This window comes from Camelus ferus, chromosome 11 (genome assembly GCF_009834535.1).
Source record: "Camelus ferus isolate YT-003-E chromosome 11, BCGSAC_Cfer_1.0, whole genome shotgun sequence".
In the NCBI taxonomy this organism is placed as follows: domain Eukaryota; kingdom Metazoa; phylum Chordata; class Mammalia; order Artiodactyla; family Camelidae; genus Camelus; species Camelus ferus.
In genome coordinates, this window is record NC_045706.1 from 24,943,651 (window position 1) to 24,969,125 (window position 25,475).

A 25,475-nucleotide genomic window follows, 5' to 3' on the forward strand; every position below is an offset into this window, starting at 1 on the left:
CACCCAACTTCCAAAGGAGCCATTCCAGTGAATTGTGTAAATAATATGCTTTAAAAAAAACATAACCTCCTCATATATGAATTTAGATTTACCAGATATGGAGTAGCTGTGTACCTGTGAGACTGGAACATAGTCTTAAAAAGGCCTTCCTAATTATGAATTTACCAGAGAGACTAGAATGACCCAAAGCAAATTAATACATAGATATTTCTTCATAACTTTCTATAAAACCATTTTCACTATTCTGCTTCAGTACAGAAAACAAAAGATCTTAAAAGTCATTGGCTTGAGATAAGGACTCCAGAGTACAAGACTATGACCAAATTTCTCTAACATTGATATTCTGGTTTTCTTAATTACCATATACTTGTGTTGTACTTTTCTTTCATTTGTGCCAACACAGTAAGTTCTAAATATTTGGTCTAAGGCTGACTTTACTGTAAGATTGTTGACCTTAAAAGACTAAGAACAATTTTCTTTAAAAAAAAAAAACAACAAAATACTCAACATTCGCAAGCAGCATGGCATCATCATAATATCTAGATGCCACATGTTTTCTGCACCAAAAAAGTCATTTTTAATACCCATCTACAGGAAATCAACTGACTTAGTAAACAAAATTATGCATACAGCCAGGTGGTATCTTTATTCTCCCCATAACAGCACAAAAAGTAAGGATGTTCACTTACATTTTCTTTACTACATTATTAAAAATCACCTCATGCTAAGTAAGGAGAATTCCTGTATTTTTGAAGTGCTCATTTACTCAGTAAGAATAAAACTGCAATTATCTCAGATTAGGTTTTACAAACTCAATCTCCTATACCTGTAGTTAAAGACCTTTTAAATCATGCCACAAAGAAATTATTTGGTTTACTGGAATTTCATTTTATTAAAATCAAGTCAAATCCCACTGCAATAAGCTCTAAGGGACTGTCCAAATTCTTTTACTGCCCTAGAATTTATTGCATTAAATATTATTTGAAATAACTAGGCCACCAGCTGAGGCCTGGGAATCACAAGGTTACACAACAATTTTTGATGATGTGGGGTTGGCCTATACACAGACCTCAAATGATCACAGTGCTCATTGGGAGGATTAGGCTTATGTATTTCTGAAAGAGAGAGGGAGGTGAGAAAAGAGGAGAAAGAGGAGGGAAGGGAAAAGAGAAGAAAAAGAAAGCTTGATTGCAACTAGAGTAAACAGAAGTTGAAGCAGTCTTCCATTTTGATGAAAGGCATTTGCAACACTTTTTCCAGTATGGTTTTACACATTTGTTCATAGCAGTTGCCATGACTCAACAGAGGCTGGTGTCATGTTAATAATCTACATATTAAGGCAGGCTGGCTGCCATATGAGCAATCAGCTCTTATCCCTCACTTCACAGGCAAAAAAGAGCAAAAGAAGCCACAGAGTAAAATCCTTTCACTGGGAGGTGAGGGAGAGGAGAAAAACCCTCACTATACTTCTGGAACATCCCACTCTCTACAGATGCTTTTGCTCTAACAAAGAGATCAAATGGGGAGACATATCTGCAGCTTTCTTCTTAACTGAGAAGGCAACTCTGTTCAAGAAAGGATGCCCTGATATCAAACAGTATTTCAAGGACTGCAAAACAAGTATCCTAGCCCTCTTGGTCTGTACTCCTTAATTTAATTTTTGTGTAGGAGTAGAAAAAAGAAAACTACTTGCTCATTAGAAAGAGAATAAATGTCTATATGAATAAATGGAACTATATTATATCTGACTTCCTGGGCATCACAGACCAGCAAGAAGAAATTCGTTTCCAGCAGTGTGTTTATTTCACTATTTGCAAATGACTGGCTGATTGGCAGCTACAATATATGAAACAAATAACCATTTCAAAGATCAAGTGTCATGTTCCCTAGTAAGAAACAGAAGTGAACATTATCTACCCTCCCCATTCAGTTTATGGAATTTAGCAGGAGAATAGGTTTATTGGCTATCTGATTGCTTGATATGTTGTAAGGATATTTTCTGTGATGATGTGGTTATTATTTAGGCTAGATAAGAAATTCTTCTCCTTTCTCTCAGGACACCAGTATTAAGAGTTACATATTCAACGAGAAGGATCCAAAATGAGTATTTCTGAAGCAAGTGAAATGTGACAAGAAATTGTGAAATGGGGAGTGATGAGTATATACAATATTTTTTTCTTCCAAGAAAATAAAGTACCTGATCTTACAATTTAATTTATCACAAGCCAAGATGCAAACTAGTAAATCTCAAATGCACAACCTAATGATATTGCCCATTTTTCGACACCAATCTAAAAACCAGCACATTGGATTCTCATGTAAAAAAACTTCCATAGATTTACAAACTGGCTTAAAAACTTCTGTCCCAAGGTAAGTTAGGAGAAAGGGAGGTCCAAATTCATGCACTGTCACATTCCAATGGTGCTACAATATATAGGCAATTATAGTAGGCTTTCATTTTCAGACACCTTTACAAAAAGTTAGTTACCTTGTTGAAGAAATCTTTGAAGTGTTTGCTGGGTATCTGAACCATTTACTAGTCTAAATTGTGTGATCCAAGTCACAAGTCACATATAACCTACTACTATTAAATAACAGCAGAAAGGGATGAGTATTTTACAAATCTTTCAAAACAAACAAAAAAACTCTCTTCTCTTCCATCTTTTCCTGCTTTTTAAAAAGAAGTTTCTTCCCTATGCCTATGTGAAAGGACAGATTTTGGTTAGCCAAGCAAAATCGGGCATTATTTAAAGAGCCTATTTGTGAAAAACAACTTATTTATTTAAGCAAGACAACATTAACATTTGGACTTTGAAAATATTCAATGGATTACTTTAAAATGTCATAGTCAGTTAATATTCTCTCTCATAACTGACTTCTATTCACACCACAGTTTTCAACTGCAACAGAAGAACATTAAGTATAAAAACGTCTACTAAAGAGCAAAAGGGCAATGGCACTCATGTACTCAGGTAGTGTTCAACTATTTGCAATTAAATGGGGAAGAAATACAAGAATTTCGACACCACAGTTTTTAGATCAATCCCTCAGTTTTATGGATATTTACAGCATGTGTCCAGTCTTGCAGAATTCCATCTTCCTTCACCTCATTTGTAACATATACTGCTCTTAAACCACTTCAATACATTGTTACTGAGATACTCCTTTTACACAGTACCTACCAAACAGCGGATCGATACTCTAATACAGAGATGCCGATTCCATTACCACAAAAACCTGTGCAAATAGCCAGATGCTGAACAAAGAGCATGGCTTTCATCAGATTTATTCCTAACATGTCTCCACTTCACTGGGAAGAAATATTTTGCTATGGTGGACAAGTAGAATTTGGGAAAGAAATAATGGCATTTAAAATAATTAAGAAGCTTTGACTATAGAGGAAGTTTGAAGGATACAGTTAAAATAAATTCCAACTACAGGATGCTTATCATTTATCATCAGATCCATTTGTTCATCTATAGTCACAATGCTGCAATTGATGCTTTACAAATTGCCATGACACCAGGTGTTTATTCAACACTTAAGACTAAAATCATACATAAAGAGGTTATGGAAAAGAAAGAAAGCACTGGGAAAGAAATAGGGGGAAAGGGAAGAGGTGAAAATGAAAACATTCTATTGTTCTTTTAAAGCCATTTTCAGTTTCTGTGACTGTAATTTCTTTCTAAACTTGCTACCAAAAAAATCTTTATTCATAAGCTTTTCATAGTTACTACATTTATCTTTCCATTCATACCATCATTATGATCTGAGGCAATAAAACTGAACTGAAATATAATTAGAAAGGACAGTGATCTGTCTACATGCAGTGGTACTAGCAACTTGTGGCACCTGAGGGATTTAACTTTTGTCTAAAACCAATTCTCCCTGTCGTTTCTTACACTACTTACTTTCAATGGACTAAGGCTGCAATACATCCTTTCCAGACCAGCTTTAATCATTTTCACAACTATGGTTGCTATGACAACAGAATGTAGCGTATCTGTGCTGTTTTCATTTTCCCCATTTGAGTTGCCATAACAACACAATCATTCTGCCTTTCTCCATTATGTAAGAACTTTCTTTTAGGACTGTATTCTTAAGGACACTGGATTTCCCTATGAAGAAAGTAACAGAATTTATGTAATAATTTTATTTAAAATAATATAAAATCCAATTTTAAAATCTTTTGAGGGAAGAATTATCTTGATAGTGACTTTCATCATACAAAAACAAAACAAATGACATTTAAAAAACAAAACAAAACCCTGATAACTGAAACCTGAAGACTGCCTACCATTAGTGGTGACTTATTTTTACACAGACTTCCCTAAGCAAAAGACAGTAATACCATTATGATTATGAGCAGTGGCAAAGTGTCCATTAATACCTGTCCCAAGAAGAACAATCAAGAATGAATATAGTTCTATACCCCATACTTTGCTCTGGTAATCCAACATCATTTGTTAAGAATACCAGAGCTCAGAGTAGTGGGTTTTATACTAGGTAAACTCCATTTAAAAATCTTTACCTTTTACTCAAAGTTTCTCATGGCAGTAGAATCCTGAAGTTCATACAGTTCAAATTCTTTTATAGTATAAATTGAGTATTTATAAAAATTCACATTCACAGAAAAGACCAAAGAAAAGTACTTATTGTTCTAAATCAGCAATACAAGATTTTCAAAATATTTTGGCTACTGAATCACCATATTCATCTATCACTAAGATTACCAGGTTGAAATATAAATATGTGGGGGGTTTTTAAAACACTTTCATTATTTTTTTCTTCTAGAAGTATAGTTGATTTACAATGTATTAGTTTTAGGTGTACAGCACAGTGATTCAGTTATATACATATTCTTTTTTAGATTCTAAGTTACTACAAGATATTGAATATAGTTACCTGTGCTACATAGTAAGCCCTCGTTTATCTATTTTATATACAGTAGTGTATATCTGCTGATCTCAAACCCCTAGTTTATCCACGCCCCCGACCCCTTTCCCCTTGATAATAAGTTTGTTTTCTATGTCTATGAGTCTGTTTTGTTTTTGTAAATAAGTTCATTTGTATCAGTTTTTTAGATCTGTTTTTAACTATCAATTGTTACAACTCTTCGAAGTTCCAGTATTTGATATAACAGGATTTTGTATATGCAAGAGGTTATCTTAATTTAATAGCTTAAATAACTAAGTTCTGATCTTTTAAGCCCTTTGATCAGCTGACAAAGATACATTAAAACTTCTCCCATACTGTAAATATCCATGAATATATATATATATATACATATTTACTGCTTACGAACAAAACATGGAAATATTACTATTTGAAGAGAAACTATGCAAATGTTACTAAATTCCCTCTTAGTTCCCTACAGGCATATAAAAGATTATTTATAATATTGTAGTATTTTTACAGGATAGAACTAATTTTCACACATTAATGTAACAAGACACATTTTAATTTTAATCACAGCTAAGATAATTTATTTTGTAGTTTGCAATGAACTGAAAAATATGATTTATATAACCAAACCTGAAGATCACAACATGACCATTTTAAGTTCATTTTTTAAAGAAATAAATCCACTACTTTTCCAAACTCTGAAATGACAATTTAGTAATTTGGTTTTTGGCCAGTTTTTGTTTGTTTGTTTGTTTTAAGACTATAGAGGAGAGGATCTGCAAATGTAAACAGCAAAAATAATGACTGGATCAAGATCTTTTCTTTACAGTCTTCTCCATACAAGAAAATGAGGAAATCCAAGACAATGATAATGAAAATAAAGCAGCAGGAGCAAAAGGGTGGTTACATTACTTAGAGGAGGGGTTAAGAGAGGGGCAACAGCAACACAGAGTGTGTTGAAAGAAAAGGTGAGAAACTAGGACCTAATGAATTCCAATTCTAGGCAACCGAACTAGATCCTCACATGAAAATTAAAAACAACAAACTGGGCTAAAATCATATACAAAATTCTCCTTTCCTTAGTATTGGTAGGGCACCTGAAGAAAATCCTCCTTCCTAAAAAGGCCTAAACTGAACTTCCTAAGCAATTGCTACCTTGCAATGACTTCAAAATAACTGAAGCCAGTGGTCCTAGGCTGTAAGCAAGACAATACAATTTTATTATAGTGCAATAATGTGAATTCAGGTACCAATGCTGTTGGAATCATATGAGTCTCAAGACTGGATTTTTGTGAGGCACTTGGACAGGGCTAGTGAATTATGTGTACATGCGTGGCCTAGCATTCTTGGTAACAGCCATGAGTCATCCAGAATACCCCTTAAAAGAGAGCCTCTGGCCTCACCACCAGGGGAGTCTGCTGTGAACCAACATGCATTCAGATCCGTGCTATTGCTGTCATACCTGCTGGAACTCACTGGTTGAAACTACTATTCTTGCCCTGATCTGACATGTCTACTAACCACGTACTCCATAGGAACTTGCAGGCTACTGAGACAAGCCCCTACCAACTCTTCTCAATAATGTGTTACACCCTGTCCAGAGTGGTAAGAATTTTAACCCCTACTCTCTTTGTGGCCTCTGGGGAGGGAAACTGAGTGGTAAGAAGATGCAAAAGAGAAACATTTTTCGCTACATATCCTTTTGTACTTCTTGAATTTTGTACTATGTTGCATGTTTTACATATTCAAAAATCAATATATTTAAAATAACTCCGTATTTTGGTTTCTAGCAATAATTAACTTAAGTACCATATATCAAGGTTTATTACAAAGCTACGTGAATATGTATGCTGTATGGTACTGATAAAGGGATAAATAGATAAATAGAACAATATATAGAATAATGAGTCCAAAACAGACCAATGCATGTAAAGACATGATTTATGATGAAGAGAGCACTACAGATCAATGGAGAATATATATTCTTCCAAAAGATGATGCTGGGGGACACTGGAAATCCATATGGAAAAAAATAAAATGGAATTCCTTCCTCAAAAATGCAAAAATCAATTCTAGAGAGACTAACGTTCCAAAAGTAAAAGGCAAAACTATCCAGCTTCTAGTAAAAACTGTGAGACTATTTTCATAAACTTAGAGAAAAGGCTTTTTTAAAACAAGTCACTGAAGCCCTAATTAAACACACACATTATACACACACATTCTTCAATTCATCTATCAATCACATCCAGTGGAAGAAACACAAGCTCAACCACAAACAAAACAGTCAAAAAGGCACCAACTAGGATTTGACTAGGGAAATGTGGGCTCTAACCCAGGCTGTCATCAACTATAACCTTGAACAACTCACATGACCTCTTCTAGGCCTCAGTTTGCTCATTTTTAAAAGGAAGAACTCATAGTCTATGATCTAAACAAGGTCTTTTGCCCAAAGTGTACTACTGCTGATTACAAATGATCACGAACCACTATTTCTTGAATGAGCTAACTAGGTGGACAAATTTCCAGTGCTGAAACTTTGAGAGAATGAAGAAAAAGAGAAAATGATGTTTCCCAGAACTGCAGAGTATAAATAACTAGACATGCTGACAGTGTTTAAGGTTGACCTTGATAGAAAGGAGTATATTCCAAATGCTCTTAGATGTAAAGTGCACTTACTGGTGTAAACTGACCTTGCTAGGCATTTGCTCAGTCATACTATTTCTTTAATAAAACTGATAAAAGTAGAAAGAGCCTGGAAATATCAGTAGGATAGCAATCAAAGGATTTAAGTGTGTCTATCCATATAGCCCTGACAAGTAAAATTCCATCACCATAGATAGGGATAAATTGTGGCTGCTTGCCTGGGCAGCTAGGGGAACGAGAAAATTAAGAACAGGATGTTCCAGTAGGATTTTTGATAACCACCAGTCAAGTCATTTCTGTACCATTTTTCCTGACACTACCAAATAAAATACTAAACATTTCATTAGCTTCTCAAAATGACATTTTATAATGAAGCTCAGATCTGACAGTCATACCCTTATTAACACAGTCATAACTAGTTACATTAAAATGATAATTATCAACAACAAAAGCTTTTAAAAAGTACATTATGTAACAACATTAAAATAAAGCTAGATCAAGGGTCTTAACCTAGGATCCATGGATAGGATTCAAGGATCTCTGAACCTCTTGAAATCGGTATGTGCATGTGGGAGAGTGTCTCATGACTACAAGAATTTTCAGTGAAGTTCATGAATAAAAAAAGTTATGAAGCTTTGAATTAGATGATCCCTCCTGACCCTTAAAGTTCACACATATCCAGTGACATTTTAGTTAAAGCAAATAACTGACCCACTTATTAAAGAAGTAAAACTTTGTCTCCTTTTGATTCAATCTCATGTTCTCTTAATCCAAGTCCAATCAAAGTCAGTTCCACTTTAAAATGAAAAAAATTTAAACTTCATGGCTTCAATTAAGCATTTTTTTTAAAAAAGCATTTAAAAATTCACTTAAAAAAAATCAGTTCAATACTGACCTCCAATTTCAAAACCTCAAATTTTAACTACAATATATTCTATTTCTCAATGAGAAAGAGAATTTCTTCTTTGGTCTTTTCCACAAGGCATCACTCTTTCTAGGTTCTGGGTACATTTCCAGGTCAATTGAAAACAAGATCTTACTCTTACTGTTTTACATAATTAATTGGGACTGTTAATCCAAAGTCATCAATCTCTGAGCCTTTGAAAAAGCTGTTAGTCAAATCCTAGTCTGGACAAAACTTGGTGACTAATTTCCACTCCTACCTCATAAGTACATACTTAAAACACACACACAAAAATTTACTAATGAGAACTATAATTTACCACCAACTACTCATAAGAAATTATAGTTCTGCTGACTGGCAAGTAATTGCAAAAGCAGATCAGTTTAGCTGCATAAAATAAATATCCACCTGCACGTACTAGCACTAATCAGGGCGTGAAATTAAACTTTTTATTCAGAAGGAAATAACTGCTTCAAGGCTGCGATTCAGTCTGGGAAGCAAATATTAAGGTCACCCTTTTCTTTCTGATGTTTATGGTATTTCTAATAGAGGAAGAAAGAGAAGAAGGCTGAACGGCCAAATTCTGTAGAAGAAAAAAAAAATCTCTATGATGTAATCAATATGCCGCTTGCTTTACTAATTGACAGACTTAACAGAACCACATTGCTGAAATATATGCAGGGATCACTTAAGTCCTCAAAGCCCCAAAATGACCACTATGGACATATAATTTGGTCAAAATGGACTAGTGTTTCATTAAGTGAAGTAAAGAAAATTACAACAAATATAAATGCGATACTAAATTTTAAAGTAGCCTATAGCCATTTTCATTACAACACAATTTTGGATTAGCCAGGTTAATGAGATCCTATTCAATAATTAAGTCAACTCCCACAATTTTTCCAACATTTATCAATATCAATTAATACAAACTTCAACTTATGCCACTCTACTATATCCACACTACTCTCATGTACCAAGAAAAGTAAACAAGTAAAGAAACGAAAAAAAAGCCCAAATAATTATGAGCAAAATATTGCCTTGAAAGGCCTAGAGAAGCCACATGAGTCTCAAAGTGTGATCCCAGAACCAGCATTATCTGGAGACTAGTTAGAAATACAAATTTTCAGGCTCCACCCTAGACCTACCAAATGGAAAACACAGCCCTCCAGGAACTTCTGATGCAGTTTTTACCACCACAAACCTTGAAAAACTGAACTCAATTCTTCAAGCAGCTTTAGCATTGTCTTTCACAAAAAATTATAAAGCATATTATGACTTCCAAATTACAATGTAAAAAAACTACATTTTAACTAGTCTAAGTTCAAAAATAAAAATGATAAAGTCTACACAATGCCTCTCCAAAATAGGAAACAGTCACCATTTCAAAGTCGAGGGAAAAAAAAAAACACTTAGAACTGCCTAAATATAAATGGGCTGATTTTAGAACTACTAGAGAACAACCATCATCAGTGGATGCAAAACTACTGAGAGAAACAATGTTAGGAAACAAGGTATTTACACAGTTTCCAAGTTTCACTTCACTGAGCACCTATTAATTCCAAATATACCTTTACAATGGAGATGTCTGGTGAGTCCAATTTTAATAAAATAAACTTAGTATCACCAATAAAGGAACAAATTGACCTGATGTAGTTTCTGATGTAATACACTGAGAAAGAAACTACAACATATATTCCTGTCAAATTTTTTTAACCTGAATCTAATCATGGAGAAACAATCAGACAAATCCAAATGAGAGACATTCTGTAAAACTAGCCTGGACTCTTCAAAAATGTCAATTTCAAGAATAAAAAGACTAGGGAACTCATAAATTAAAAGAGACTAAAGAGACATAACTATATGTAACATGTGATTGGATTGTGAATTTAAAACAAGGAGGCTGCAAAGGACATTACTGGGACAATTGGGGAAATCTGGCTGTAAACTATATATTGAAAGACTGTTGAATAAGAAAATGTTATCGTGGTTAAATTTCCTGAATGGGAAATGGGATCTTGCATTGTGATTATGAAAGACAATTCTTGTGTTCTTAGGAAGTATATGCTGAAGCATATCATGATGTCTGCAACTTGCAAATGATTTAGAAAGAAAAACATAGCTATAGAGAGAGAAAAAAATCAAATGTGGCAAATGCTAACAACTGGCCAGGTGAGGAGTATATGAGTGATCATTATGCTTTTCTCACAATTTTTCTGTAGATTTAAAAAACGATTGATACCATCACTCCCCTCTTTAAAACCGTATTTCTCCAACCATATTGAGACAGGATGGAAGGGGGCAGGGCACAGCCACTCAAGGAATGACAGCAATTTAACACCAAAATGGTCAAAGATTCACAAAAATGGTGGAAGATTCACATCCTACTTTGCCTTAAGGATTAAGAGGTTTACCTTCTAGTAGACTTTGAGCTTCATTATATGCTCATTGTAACAGCATGATCAAATAACATGCCCGCAGGCGCCATGACAGCCCCAAGGCTAACAGCAAAAGGCCAAAGAATCGTAGTGGCCCAATCCCTGGGAATAACAGCCCCTTCCCCAGGGCAGTTGGATTAATCCTACATGTAGGCGTGTGAAGCTACTGAGACCATAAAAAGTGATACCACCACGCCTAGTGGCCCTTTGCACTCTCTCCCCTTTGGAGGCAGCCCGCACTCTGTCTATGGAGTGTGTACCTACTTTTACTTTAACCTGAGCACCCAATTTTCACACCTCTATCCTTGCCTTTCTCTTGCCTTATATTCTAAATAAATCTACCTTAACTCAATGGTGGCTCACACTTGAATTCTTTTCCTGCGCGAAGCCAAGGACCCACACTTGGCAGGGCACGTCCCAGGGGCTCAACCAAGACCTGGGACTCGGCCCTCCTCACGTCCCAAATGTTTTCCTGCATCAGTATGATTCTAAGGAAGTAAGTTAACCTCTCTATGCCTCAGTTTCCACACTTGTAAATCAGGGATAATAACAATGCATACCTAATAAGGTGAGAGGATTAAATGAATTAACATATGTTGAGTGCCTAGAATCCTGCATTGTGCATACTGACCTATCAGTGTTTTCTGCCATTATTGTTGTTGTTATTTTATTATTATTATTGACCACAACCCAAGGTCAGAGAAAGAAAAGAAATATAGTTTGGATGTTCACAGTCCTATATAACTTCCAAAACATTTTCATTAAATTTCACTCAGTCCATACAACAGCTCTTTGAAGTAGGAAGAGTATTATTACGGTTGCTTTCTAGATGAGGACAATGGGACTCTGAGAGGTTAAGTAACTTGTCCAATGTTTTCTGACTTCTAGAAAGTAGTGTAAGTGGAATGAGAACTAGGTCTTGTTTTCACTACAGCACAATATAAACTTTGCATCCCAATCTAAACTGATTACAAGGTACTTCAAAGAAAACATACTAAGAAGACAGGTAGAACTCCTGTAATATCAGTTAGAGACAAAAGAAGTTATCACTAGTCCATCCAGCAAAACAGATGTCACTTTACAGAGCTTTGATATTTTTCTTAAATACCCTTGAAAACAAGGATCAAAAAATATGAACTCTTATAAAAAGGGATTTATTGTATTTTTATAGCTTATTACATACCTTGTAACAATCATTTTGTTAAATGTGAAGTGTCAGTTTTATTTTTGGTCCCTTTTTTCCTGGCTATTTACAAGCTTTGTAAGAATCATTCCTTAATTAAGTCTGAACATAGTTATATAAATGGATTCCTGGAAATAAAACGTTCAGACTTAAGAAATGATTGTTACAGAGACTGTAACAGGCCGTAAAAAAAGAATGCCACTTTAAACAAAGATTTCTCATTTTAATTAAAAAGATAATCATCAGAACATTCCTACACTTAACAGAACCATTTAAAGAAGAGCTTCTTTGGAAAAAAAAAATGCAGTATCTTATGTAGGCTTCTGTGTATAATTTGTAATATATCAAATCAAAGTCTCAGTTAATCCTCAGTATGAATTCTTATATACTGTACCTACAATTTAATGATACACTGAAAGAGTTCCAAATAAGATAAACATCATTTCTAATTATTTTTAACATTAACACTTTTGAAAGATATTTTTCCATATTAGTAAAACAATTTAAGAATACTTAAACACTTTTTAACATGACCACATATAAACATATCAAGGATTGCACAGTTTATTGATGCAGTTGGTATGTGTCAGTAAAGGGACTACATCCAGAAGACTACCATGTAATCAAAGATGACACATACCTGCATAAAAGGAGTTTCTAGCAGGGGGCTAGGGGGGAGGGTATATAGCTCAGAGGTACAGTGCATGCACAAGGTCCTGGGTTCAATCCCCAGTACCTGTTAATAAATAAATAAATAAATAAATCTAATTCCCCCTGCCCCCCACCCCCGAAAAATAAACAAATAAAAAGGAGTTTCTATTCTCAAACTCTGATAAAAGTTGAAGCAACCATTCTTATTTTCAAAATGTCAGACCTAGATATGATTGGAAGGTGTGAAAAACCTTTAGAAGCATGATTTGATAAGGTAGGATTTTTGATTAATTCATTTGACTAATTTTTATGTTGTCCATTTTAACCCAAATCATGTAAAATTTGTAAAGTCAGGCAACATTCCAAGAGGAATGAAGCAGATATTATAAGCTGTCATTATAATTAACAGCAATTTGAAAAACAGATGCATCAATGTTCCTCTACTTAAGTCACCATTTCTAAATTACACTAAACCTAAACTTGAGTCTATTTCTGTAGTAATATTACTGGAAACTGCTTCCAACTGGACTATATTTTCCCAGAGAAACAATTTATAATCTGGAGGCTATTTCCTAACCGAAGACTTGGTATCAAAGAAAAGTACTGACATACCTAATAACATCAAAACAAAGATTCAATAACTATAAACCTCTATGGTTATTAAAAATAAGGAAATTACATTCCAGCTTCAAAAAGGGAGAGTAACACACCAATGATCAGTAAGTATTGTTCAAAGTGTAAAAAACTTAACTCTTCCATATTTACTCATTAAACTAATTTGACCTCAAGCTAATAACCAACTAAAATAAACAATACACATTTAATTAGCAATCATTTGGAGGGGGAGGGCATAGCTCAAGTGGTAGAGTACATGCTTAGTATGCACGCACGAGGTTCTGGGTTCAACCCCAGAACTTCCTCTAAAAATAAAGAAACCTAATTACCTCCTCCCCCGAATAAAATAAATAATACAATAATAAAGGAGTTTAAAAAAAAAAAGCAATCATTTGGTCTGCTTCTTACAAGACTTCTGCTTGGGATGATTCAGAAAGAAGTAGAAGGGGGCCAAACAAATATATTACTCAAGGCAATGCCCTCTTTTCTTCTAACTACATTGTTTCCCTGAATAAGCAAGTTATTCAAAATTATACCACTGATCAGGAATAGGTCAGTAAGTGTTGATCATGAGTGTTTCTCACTTATTTTGCTTTGTTTTTAAAAAAAATTTACAGAGTGATCAGATATTTTCTTTTTCATTTGCCTATCTTCTCAGTTCAAAAGCCACAAGTAAGGCCAAAGGCCACCAGAAAAACAAAAAAAAATTCTCTTAAGCCACTCTCCCATTCTGTCACAGGCTTACTTTAAACTTTGTGACTAGGTTTCAAAGTACCCCTCACTTCACTGAAAAACCATGAAAATTCCTTACTTTCACAAAATCCTTTTAAAAATATGTATAAAAAGTCTTTCATAGAATGTTACATTTAAGTTACATCATTCTGATAACCACTCTTCTGATTCTTCTTCTGATGATTAGCTTTTGTAATTGACCCCAATAGATAAAGCCACCAAGAACTGAGGCATGCATTAGGGAAATACAAATTAAAAGCACAATTAAGATACTACTGTATACCTACTGGAATGGCTGAAATAAAAACTATTAACAATTCCAAGTGCTAGAAGGATGCAGAAATAGAACCGTCACACACTGCCTGTGGTAATGCAAACTGGTACAGCCACTCTGGATAACAGTTTGACAGTTTCTTATAAATATACACTTACCATATGACCAACAATTCCCCTCCTGGATATTTACCCCAGAGAAATGAAAAATTTATGTTCACACAAAATCTATACACAAGGGTTTATAGCACCTCTATTTATAATCACCAAAAACCTGAAACAACGCAAATGTCTTTAAACAGATGGATAAACAAAATGTGATACAATCCATACAATGGAATACTACTAAGGAATAAAAAGGAATGAACTACTGATACATGCAACAACTTGGATGAAACATTGCAGAGACATTATGTTGAGTGAAAGAAGTCAACAGCAAAAGATTATATATTATATGATTCCATTAAATGATATTCTCAAAAAGATAAAACTAAAGTGAGGGAGAATAGATCACAGTTCCCAGAAGTAAGAGAGATGAGGAGATAGTAGAAGGGAGACAGAAGGCGGGTAATGGAACTGTTCTGTATCCTGACGGTGGTGGTTACATGACTCTATCTATGTATACGAATCTACGTGTGTTAAAATTCTGAGACCTGTACACTAAAAAAAGTCAATTTTACTAAATGTTAATTAAAAAAAAAAGGACTATGACCAAAATCATGAACACAGCAGACATGAATAAATGCATATTTAAACAGTAAAATGGAATGGGGTGGAATGCCTATTCGATAAACCTTGAGAGTCTGTATGAATTATTCTGCATTAGAGTTTTGTTGTAGAAGTATCACCACCAACATATCCTTATGGCCTAGGATTTACCTCATTAAATTCTATCAAATTACATCTTCCTCTATTTTAAAGATGCTATGGCTGATAGTGCTTATAATCCAAGGGATAGAGATAAACTTTTTCAGACAGAATTGCTCACTACCCAGAAAGCCTGTGGCTTTGTGCCTCTCACTTGAGGTCAGCCTGAGGAACTTACTCAGTCTATGTAACTGTACCAGAGACTAATCTTTCATCATAAACTTCCCTACCATTCAGTTATGCCTGTTGCTTTAAGCAACACTGCAGTGAGTCCTTAAAATTCTTTCTTCATTTCTTGACATTACCTCTACTTAAGAGCACTATAAAACATCTGCTGAGGTAGTCTGTTGTCATTTATTTTCACATATGTGATAGGGTCACAGAATATTAACAATAAAAGTATTATTAGAACTATCCACAATCTTTTCATAGCACCAGGAGGGACTACCAGTTTATTGTGATGTGATTTCAACATACCTAGAGTGGCCACATTTGGGGATGTTGATATTATTCTACTAGATATACCTCTTATAAACGGCATTATCTTACTTATTTTTCTGCCCTATAGTTCACTAATTTCTCCAGATGCAAACAGCACCCAGAAGTAAATTCTCTTTCGAAATCAACTTACTACTAATCAGTTGGCATTCAAAGAGATTCCAAGCCTCTGCCATGAGGTTTGTCCCATTTTGCTTACACTTTTTTTTCCAGCTTTATTGATACAAGTGGCACAACATCATGCAAGTGAAAGGTGTACAACATGTAGATTTAATACACTTATACACTGCAAAATGATTACCAACTGCCTCCACTCTTGATTCCAGTTAACTCTGCTTCCTGCTACGTTACCTGTGTACAAGTTTTGGTCTTACACTCTGGTTCTAGCCACTACTTACCCTACTCTCTTCTCTGTTGGTACACTGGCCTGGCCACAGTGGTCTAGACACTTTATCAAAGTGTGATCTGAGAAGTATCTCCATCAGAAACACTGAGATGCTTTTTAAACATGCAGATTCTTGAGGCCTACCAAATTAAGTGGAGGGAAAAGGAACTGAGAATCTGCACATGTTAATGTGCTCTCCAAATAATTCTTATGCATAATGAAGTAGTACTAGTACAGTGGGCACTTATGAGTAGGTTGAATGAATAAATGAATTCCTTAGCTCCTTGTTGGATATTCCAATTCTATTTTTGAGCCCAAACTGAAATGGGAGCCTTGCCATCTGCTTTCAGTACTCATTGATGCTGTCTGCCTATCTGGACCTCCTCAGAATATCTGCACCCAGACTCCATGTCACTATTTTCCTCCTCAAGGTACATCCTGCCCTTGCTAAAATTCCCGGAGTCCCCAAATCTAGTTGGATTGCCAAAGATACCACGTTCCATCCGCCTAGCTAAATTTCCTTTCCTCAACTCCTAGCTACACCCAAGCACTTGACCTGCCTCAGTTAGCATGGAAAGCCTCTTGTAGCTTTGTGCCTCCTTATCTGGCTGATCTTGATAAAACATTGTCCCCAGTACAATAGACAGTGATTATGAAATTACTCAAAAGCCAAAGGTAATGTTTAGATGAATCCTGATCATCCTATCACATAGGAATTTGAGTAAAGATGGTAAGAAGAATCTGAGATGGTTCACTCTACATCCAGATAAATCTTTCTTTTCTAACCTCTTATTATGAATACTTTTTAATATACAGAATGTATAGAATAGTATATAATGAATCTCTGTCACCCAACTTTCCACCTTCCAAATCCCAAATATTATATCATTTTGCCCATTTTTATCTATATGAATACATCTTAAATTTAGTCTCCTATAATCAAGGTGTCAGCAGGGCTGTGTTTTGTTCTGGAGGCTCTAGCTGATCCTTTCCAGCTTCTAGAGGCTATTCACATACCTTGGCTTATGACTCAACCCTCATCTTCAAAATCAGTAACAGAGGATTGAGTTCTCACATGGCATCATCCGACCTCCTCTTCAGCCTCCACGTGTACTGCTCCTTTGTAATTACACTGGGGCCAATCTAGATTATCCAAGAAAATCTCCCTATTTTAAAGTCAGCTGATTAGCAACCAAATTTCATCTGTTAACTTAATTCCCCTTTGCCATTTAATTTAACATATATTCACAGGTTCTTGGGATTAGAGTGGCTATCTTGGATGAGGAGGGCATTATTCTACCTACCTTAGAGTTTCCTTTATTCTGAGATTACATCTTTTCTAGTTCTATGGCATTAAAGAGCTCCTTTTTTTTGTTTGTTTACAAAATGATGGTCTTAACAGTGGTGATTCTTTTTTGTAGGGAAAAAAAAACTTGCTAACCCTATAAATTCTGTGTAAGTAAGATAAAACCTTGTGACATTTTTTTTTTACTGATCTCTTAAATGAGAAAATACGAAAACAAAACACTCTGTTCCTACAAAGACACCGTATATTTGATGAAAGATTTATATTTTTCAGAATATAAAGAATAGATAAGAAAAAAGCAAACAAAAATTTTTTTTCAAAGAAAAAAGCAATCTAATTTTTAAAAAAGTGACAAAGGCTTGAATCACAAAAGAGGGCATCTAAACAGCCGATAAACCTAAAAAAGCCAAGAACCTAAATAAACTTTTTAGGTGCTGATTACAGCAGTCATTAAGGAAATATAAATTAAAACAGTGAGATAATCCCGTTCACCCATTAGTATGGCGAAAATGAAAAGACCATTAGCAAGTGAATGTTACAAGAATGTACAGCAACTGGAACTGTCACATAGAAAGTATAAAATGGCATCTACTAAAGCTAAACATTTCCATGCCCTATGACCAATTTCACTCCTAGGTATATATCCAAAAGAAATATGTATAACATTCAAGAAAAGACATGTACAAGATTATTTTTAACACAATTCACAGTAGCCAAAAACTAGAAATAACCCAATCTCCATCAACAATAGAATAGCTACAAATCTGAAGCATAGTCACATAGAAGAGTACTACACAGCAGTAAGAACGAACATACTATACCTAACACAACTTGAGTAACTCTTATGTAGGACAAAAGATGCCAGACACTAAAGAATATATATTGGAATGATTCCATTTATATGAGGTTAAATAGCAATAAAGGTAAAACTAATCTATAGGTATTAGATAAGTGTCACACAGAAGTGATCACTGGGTAAAAATTCAATGAGCTATATGTATACTTATGATTTCTAAAAAAGTATATTTATTTTACTTCAATTAAAACTTACAAGCGGGGAGGGTATAGCTCAGTAGCGTGTATACTTAGCATGCATGAGGTCCTGGGTTCAATCCCCAGTACCTCTGTTAAAAATAAATAAATAAATATATACCTAATTACCTACCCCATCCCCCAAAAAACCAAAACAACAAAAAACTTATATAGACACATAGATACACAAAGTACACTAGAATATTATTCTTAAATACAAACTGGATTCAGTCCAAACTTCCTAGCCTCCCAATCTCTCTTTTCTTCCTTGTCTGCTGTGCACTTTATGTTCAAGTCATACCTATCTACTCACACTGCGCCTGCCCATCTCCTGATCTTGCCTTTACCCAGACTACTCCCTTTGTGGAACTGCCCACTTCAGAAAAAAGCCTGACAAAACCTATCTATTCTACAAGACCCAATATAGTTTTCCTCTTCAAAACTTCCAAAGATCTTTCCAGTTAAAACTAATCTCCCCTCCCTTAACTTCTATAGCACTTTGTGCCTCTATTTTGGCACTTACCAAAGTGTGTCTTAAGAGATTTATAAATGCCTCTCTTCTCAATAGATTGTGAAGTTCTAGAGAAGACAGAAGTTTTACTTTGTCTCTTCATCCTCTCTTGCCCCCATAACCACCTCCCTCCATATGTAACACAGTGTTTTGCACTCAGTTTATGTTTATATTTTTATCAAATCACACTGTATGCCAACTATCATGGCCTCATTTTCAGCTGTCAACTCATTGATTTTTCCAAGTACTATTTAAAAGGAAAATGCAATGCTCCAGCACATTTTAAGAATATACAGCCCTAAATTTCCAATGGAAACCTTGGGTATATGTAAGAGTTTAATAGTATAATTTATCAATTAACACATTATACACAGCAGTTTACAATTTAAAAATGAACTGAGAGGCTGACCTGCATCAACCACAGCGAGCTCAGAAGCCACCAGCAAAGTGCACACAGAAAGAGAGGCAAAGGGCCAGAAGGTTAGGTGGGGGCACAGGACAACAGGATTCCCCAAACACCTCCTCCCCTCCATCCCCCACTTCTCTCTTCCATCCAGTCTCATGTTGGAAAGCAGGCTCCCTGCAACTACCTCAGGTGTCATGTACCCTCAAATCAGTTTGCACAACAATGTGGGGTGGGGGCTGTCAGATGAGACAAAGCTACCTGTGGTAAAAACAGGTTCCCCACCTGTTTTGTATCAAAACCAACCAATACAATGATATCATGACAACCGTAATAAAGTCTTACTCCATCTCCTTGGTAATTCAAATGATCAGAAAACCTACATATAACTCTGGACAGTAACTCCACTCTGGCCCACCTGACTAGCAAAGAAATATGCCATCATATTCCATTGTTTCTCTGCTCTTCAAGGGTGAAATATAGTGTAAGTGAGGGTCTTGAGCCAGACTACCTGGTTTTGATCTCAGGTTTCTTGCTAAACAAAGTTACTTTGTGCAAGTCACTCAACCTCTCTGGAATCAGATGCCTCATGTGAAAATGTGAGTAACAACAATACTGACTTTATCTTACAGGATTACTGGGAGAATTAAGTGAAATAATAGTATATGTAAAGAATTTTGAAGAGTAAATAGTAAACATTAAATAAATACAGATTAGCTATTCATGGTTGGTTATATTCTTTAAAAACAAACAAAAATAAATAAACAAAACTCTCCCACTTCTACTATGGTTATCCTGTTATTGACAGAGTCAGGTCAGGTCAGGTCAGCCTGGGAATAAGAAGTCAAGTATTGGGGAGGAGGATATAGCTCAAGCAGTAGAGTGCATGCTTAGCAAACACAAGTACCTCCTTTAAAAATAAACAAGTAAATCTAATTACAAGAAAGAAAGAAAGAAAGAATACCCTGAAGGGGACAGCCAAATCTCAGGAAGGAGCAAGACCTCAAAAGGAAATTCCAACTCAAAAGGTTCACCTTAAGTAGGAAGGAATTCTCTCCCAACTCTGTAACTTCTGCTCCCCTGCTCCTCATTCCTAACCTGGCCGCATATGAAGGCAATCCAGGCTTCACTATGATGGTAGTGAACTAGAGAACAAATCACATTCTTAGTTCAAGATTACTTTCAGCATCTATTCCACTGTTGCGGTCTCTGAGTCTTCTGTAAAATGTTCTAGCACCGTTTCAATCAGGCTTTGGGAAACTAAAGAGAATTATCCAGAGATCCCCATAGTACAAGGTGAATCTTGTAGAATACTAGTTGAAATGGTAAGATCTGGTAGACCTTTCCCATTGAGTTTTTATCCCCTCTCCATTGCTGATGCTGGGACTGACTTATTAAGGAAAGAAGCAGTTTTCTTTATAGTGACAAAGTTGTCAAACAGTGGTAAATATTTTCTATTTCACCCTCAATGAATTCTTATTTTACACAATTAGAAAGCACTTCCATGCTACATTAAAATATTTCTAGGAAGAAAATAGGATTTTAAAATATCTTAATACCACAAAGACTCTTTTTTCCTAACTTCATTCCCATTTTTTTATTATCATGCCATTTACCATTAAATAATTTTATCTATACGTGATTACATAATGTCCCATCTCCCTTTACAAAAGGATAAAATTCTTACCTGCTTCCTTTCTTTTAGGATTTAAACAATATACAAATAATATAGAATAATAAGTAGTCTCCTTTGAAACTTCATTTTCTAATTTAGCAATAAAAAATTTCTGACAAAGTAGAATTTGTACTCCACATCTAATAATTCACTTCTAATAATTTATTATGTGTATCTATTACAAACACTAATCAAGAAAATGAGCAAAAAGAATTATCATTAATTTGTAATTTCATACCCCATACCTATATAAGAGTATTAAGAAAAGAAACTGAAAGGTAATTTAAATTGAGAACAGGTAAGAGATACACAGAAACTCTGACAACTTAAACTAAGAACTAGTTTCAAACATTCATCCAACCAGCTGGTAGTCAATCTCACTGATTTAAAGAAAACCCATCACAGTGAAAAGTCTGAGTATTTATTTTAAAATGCAATTTCCTGCTTTTAGATACATATGCTTCTCAAGCAAATAAGAAAAGCTCCTGAATCATATCGATTCATCCAGTATTATCTCTACAGTAGCATTATTAAGATAAGTTATGGAGAAGACCATGTTAGTTCCTTAAGAAGTAAACCTCAAAACAGAGATGCCCAGGGGGAAGGATATAGCTCAAGCACTAGAGCACAGGCTTAGCATGCACAAGGTCCTGGGTTCAATCCCCAGTACCTCCTCTATAAATAAATAAACAAACAAACCTAATTACCTCCCCAACAAAAGAAAACTTAAAAAAAAAAACAAAACAAAAAAAACCCAGCATCTATAGTAGCCAGTCTCAAAAGGGTATGGTCCCAACAAATTTTCCCTCTCTATGCATGCCACTCCTCTAGTCTATAGGTGGTATCATTTTCCTGCCCTCAGACTCTGGGCTGGCCTTAATTGTCTCTCACCAATAGCAACATTCTCAGATTTTCAAACCTAGGAATTAAGAGAATTAACTGATTGGATTCTATCTCCTGTCTCCTGGAATGCCTCTTCTTAGAAACCAGGCACCATGTCTTAAAGAAATCCAAAGGTCCTGTGAAGAAAGGAGGCCCACAATAAAGGAGGACAGAAGACCTATGGCACTAGCTGAATTCTCAACCAGTGGCCAGTGGCCAGTGGCCAGCCATGTGAGAGTGCGGCCATTTGAACATTCCAGCCGTGCTGGCACCCCAGCCAACATTAAGTAAAAACAGAAAACTCATCAGTAGCCACAGATTTGTTTGTCACACAGCAAGTTACCCTTTAGACTGTTTCAATTACCTATCAATTCTATTTTTTTTAAAAAGCTATATGTCCTAAAATTATTACATCCACATGTCAAATGCTTCCCCAGTTCTAAGATTCTGGGACTGGTGTATCCTGTCCATTTAAAAATAAACTTCAAATTCATCCCTCAACTTGTTTTACACACATACATGATAGATAAAGATATATAGAGATATCACAAAAATCCAAGGGTAAACTAGATCATGTGTGAATTATGGTTAAATCTGAATTAGCACTCACTGATAAGATTTTATTATAAAACTTCTAATCAAAGTACTACATTAATGTAGTAATGAGCAAAATTCATGAAAGACAATATCCATTTCATGTTACCATTTTAAACAAATTTTACTTCTCCTTAAACTATGGAAATCAGGGCATCTGTACAAAAACTGTCATTCACAATTCACAATTGAGGGAAGGGGTAAGGCCAAAATAAAGCCAAATACTACATAAAAATTTCATTTTGATTAAAAGAATAGCCCTTCCATGTGTACTGTGCACCAATTACTAGGTGCAAGCACAAATAAAATATCTTCCTATCTCCACTGAGTAAATAGACATGTTACAGCAAGATAAATGCGACCAAAGGCAAGTTGTGACTTACTCAGATTCATAAGACTGTTACTGCGTTGAAAAAGAATACCAACTCTCTCGCTGTTCTCTGCTTCAGTTATTAAGGTGTTTCTCTTGGTGACCCTCTTTCAGTTGGCCTTTTCTCAAACAGCAGCCATAATAGCAGGCAAACTCAAAAATGAAGGTAACTAAAATAAAAGAAAAAACTGACTTCTCCCTATGGAAACTGACTCAACATTTAATAATGTGTTGTGTTCCGAAAGCTGCAAACTACTACATAGCCATCTCCAGCTCCACTTTGACCATTATCAAAACATAACTCACTGGTACAGAGCAGAGATCAAGTAGTTGAGAATGCTCCCAGGCTGAGGTCTAACAGCGAGTAAAGAAGATGATCTCATAATATCTCTTTATGATCTGTAAATCACATTATTCCATAAATCTGACATAAGTGTCAAGATTAGAATTGAATCAACTTCTAAGCAGGAAAACAAAAAATAAGCAGCTACCACTTTTCTGACTTAAATCTAGAAGCTAGCAGCAAATAGAAAGCAACTTTCTCTCATGTATAAAGTCCAAAAAAACATTAAAGCCTCTTGTTAATATTTTAGAATTTCAACATTGGGCAGAAACTCAAGAATTGTCTTCAGGCCTTAGAGAATTTTGTTAATGATACACATGAATTCTAGCTAGGTGTTTTTGAAAGCACTAATAAAAAATTAATAAAATTTAAGTAAATTTGACCAGTCTCTGAAAAAGTATTCTTGTAAATAGGGCAGTTTAAATCCTATTTTCAATTAGGTTTGTGTCCATGTGTGTTTAGATTTATTTCGGTATCTCAGGTAAAGACATAAAATAACAACTATTTAACAAAAGAAGTAAGATTTGGAGTGAAAAGTTACAATCACTTCTGAAAAAGCAAGACTCAACTGTAAATAGTATCAATGTCCCTAAGGATACCTATTAAGATAGAAGTCTAAGCATCCCATCATTCATTAGCTGTAACCACCTGGTTTTACGCCTAAGATATAAAAAAGCAGCATCAAATTAAAAGCGTCAAATATCAGACTATACAAATTTGCCGAACATACCCATATCAAAAAAAGAAAATGAAAGTCAAAGAACTAGGCTCCAAAGGATTTAAACACATTGACAAAATCCAATGCAAGTTCATATTGTGCTTCAACCTAAAACTGATAAGTAACTACCCTTCCCCACTACCTGCATTCCCCCTTTTATCTCCTGAATTTCTCCACTGATCTTATCACTTCTTATGAGTCTTCTGATTCTATCTCCATGGCCTTTCCTTTCCCATAAAGTGATACAGCACCTAGTCCCCACATTTTACTATCTCTACACTTTAGCACTAAGTTTTGTTTTACCCTATTAGACATTAACTATGCCCCCAATCTCCTCTACCCAGGTTTCCTTAACCAATCAACTTCTTCGTTTTCATCACCTGGTCCTTACCACAGTATCTAGCCTCTCCTTTCAAACTACAGGATGTATCTCCTTTCCTGATGTTTGCAATTCTCGATCTCAGTCAACAGCCCCTTCCTTTCCCACAGACTGTCACCATTGCCCTTGATCCCCATCCCCAGTCCTTTTTCTTCCTAAGTAAGGCCTAGTCCTTTTCAGAGTTTGTCAACATTAGTTTGGCCAAGCTGGGGTTGCACCCTGAAGGTAAAGACTATCTCTCCTACCCCATTCTACAAAACTAGAAGTCTCCCACCTGCCCGGGCTTTCTCTCCTCCACCCTTAGATTCATCTGCATTCAGCCCTGCCGTTTCCCACCCTCCCCCAACTCCCAGTATCTTTCCTCCCACTATCCCGCGCTCCCCTTCCCCACTCCTGAAAGCACCTCTTCTCCAGGGCCTCACCAGTAACCCTGACACGGGGAAGGCCCTGCCAGCGGCCTCACGGCGTCTCTCCTCCGGGGTTCCTCCGCCCTTCAGTAACTGTCCCCACGCCCCTTTCCCTCCAGGGCCCCGCGCGCCACTCAGAGACCCCCTCCCCGATTAAGCTCCCGCTGTCACTTGGCTTCTCCTCCACAAGATGGCGGAGCTGCTGCCCCCACCCCCAGGTCCTCTCCGCAACCCCCTCCTTCCTCCCAGGAGCTCCCGTCCCGTGCCTTCAGCCGCCCCCGCCGCGGGCCTCGGCCCAGGGTCCGGCTGCCCCCTCCTCCAGCAGGCAGGCGGCCCAGGCCCAAGCCTCAGCGACGCCGCCAACGCCACTGCCTCCACCGTTCCCTGACCTGAACCTTCTCCTCACCATAAACTTGAGCGCTTTTTCCTGCAGTACCGCCTCGGCCGGGTCCATAATCGCCGGAGGCCACTGGGTCTGCACTCCACTAGGGCCGCCCCCTTGGTGCCAGGCCGCAGCCAACGTAGCGCCCGAATCCCGCCTCCTCTTCCTTTCCCCCGCCCTCTTACCGCTCAGGTGGCGGGGCCAGAGAGGACCGGCTGTTCCGTGCGCATGCGTGAAACCGCTGCCTCATGGGCTTTGTAGTTCCGGAGATTCCCGCAGCAAAAAAGAGAGGCCACACCACGAACTGCAACTCCCGCGGTTCACTGCGGTAGGGTCGTGGTGGCTAACAAGCCAAATCTAGACAACTCGCCCTCAAGAA

At 36.3% G+C, this 25,475-nt stretch overlaps 1 protein-coding gene across 7 annotated transcripts in view; it reads right to left on the minus strand.

Annotated features, from left to right (window-relative positions):
* The window catches only part of BTRC (beta-transducin repeat containing E3 ubiquitin protein ligase), a 154,422-nt gene extending 129,155 nt beyond the window's left edge, over positions 1 to 25,267 (minus strand). For 2 of the 7 annotated variants that reach the window (XM_032491063.1, XM_032491060.1), the window contains exon 1: positions 25,121 to 25,266. In XM_032491063.1, coding sequence (XP_032346954.1) covers positions 25,121 to 25,168 — 48 coding nt within the window. In that variant the 5' untranslated portion in view covers positions 25,169 to 25,266. Of the gene's footprint in view, positions 1 to 20,380; positions 20,634 to 25,120 lie in introns of those variants that run through there. The other 5 variants (XM_032491064.1, XM_032491066.1, XM_032491062.1 and 2 more) reach the window with 5 other exon arrangements.
* Positions 25,268 to 25,475: the final 208 nt, after the last annotated feature.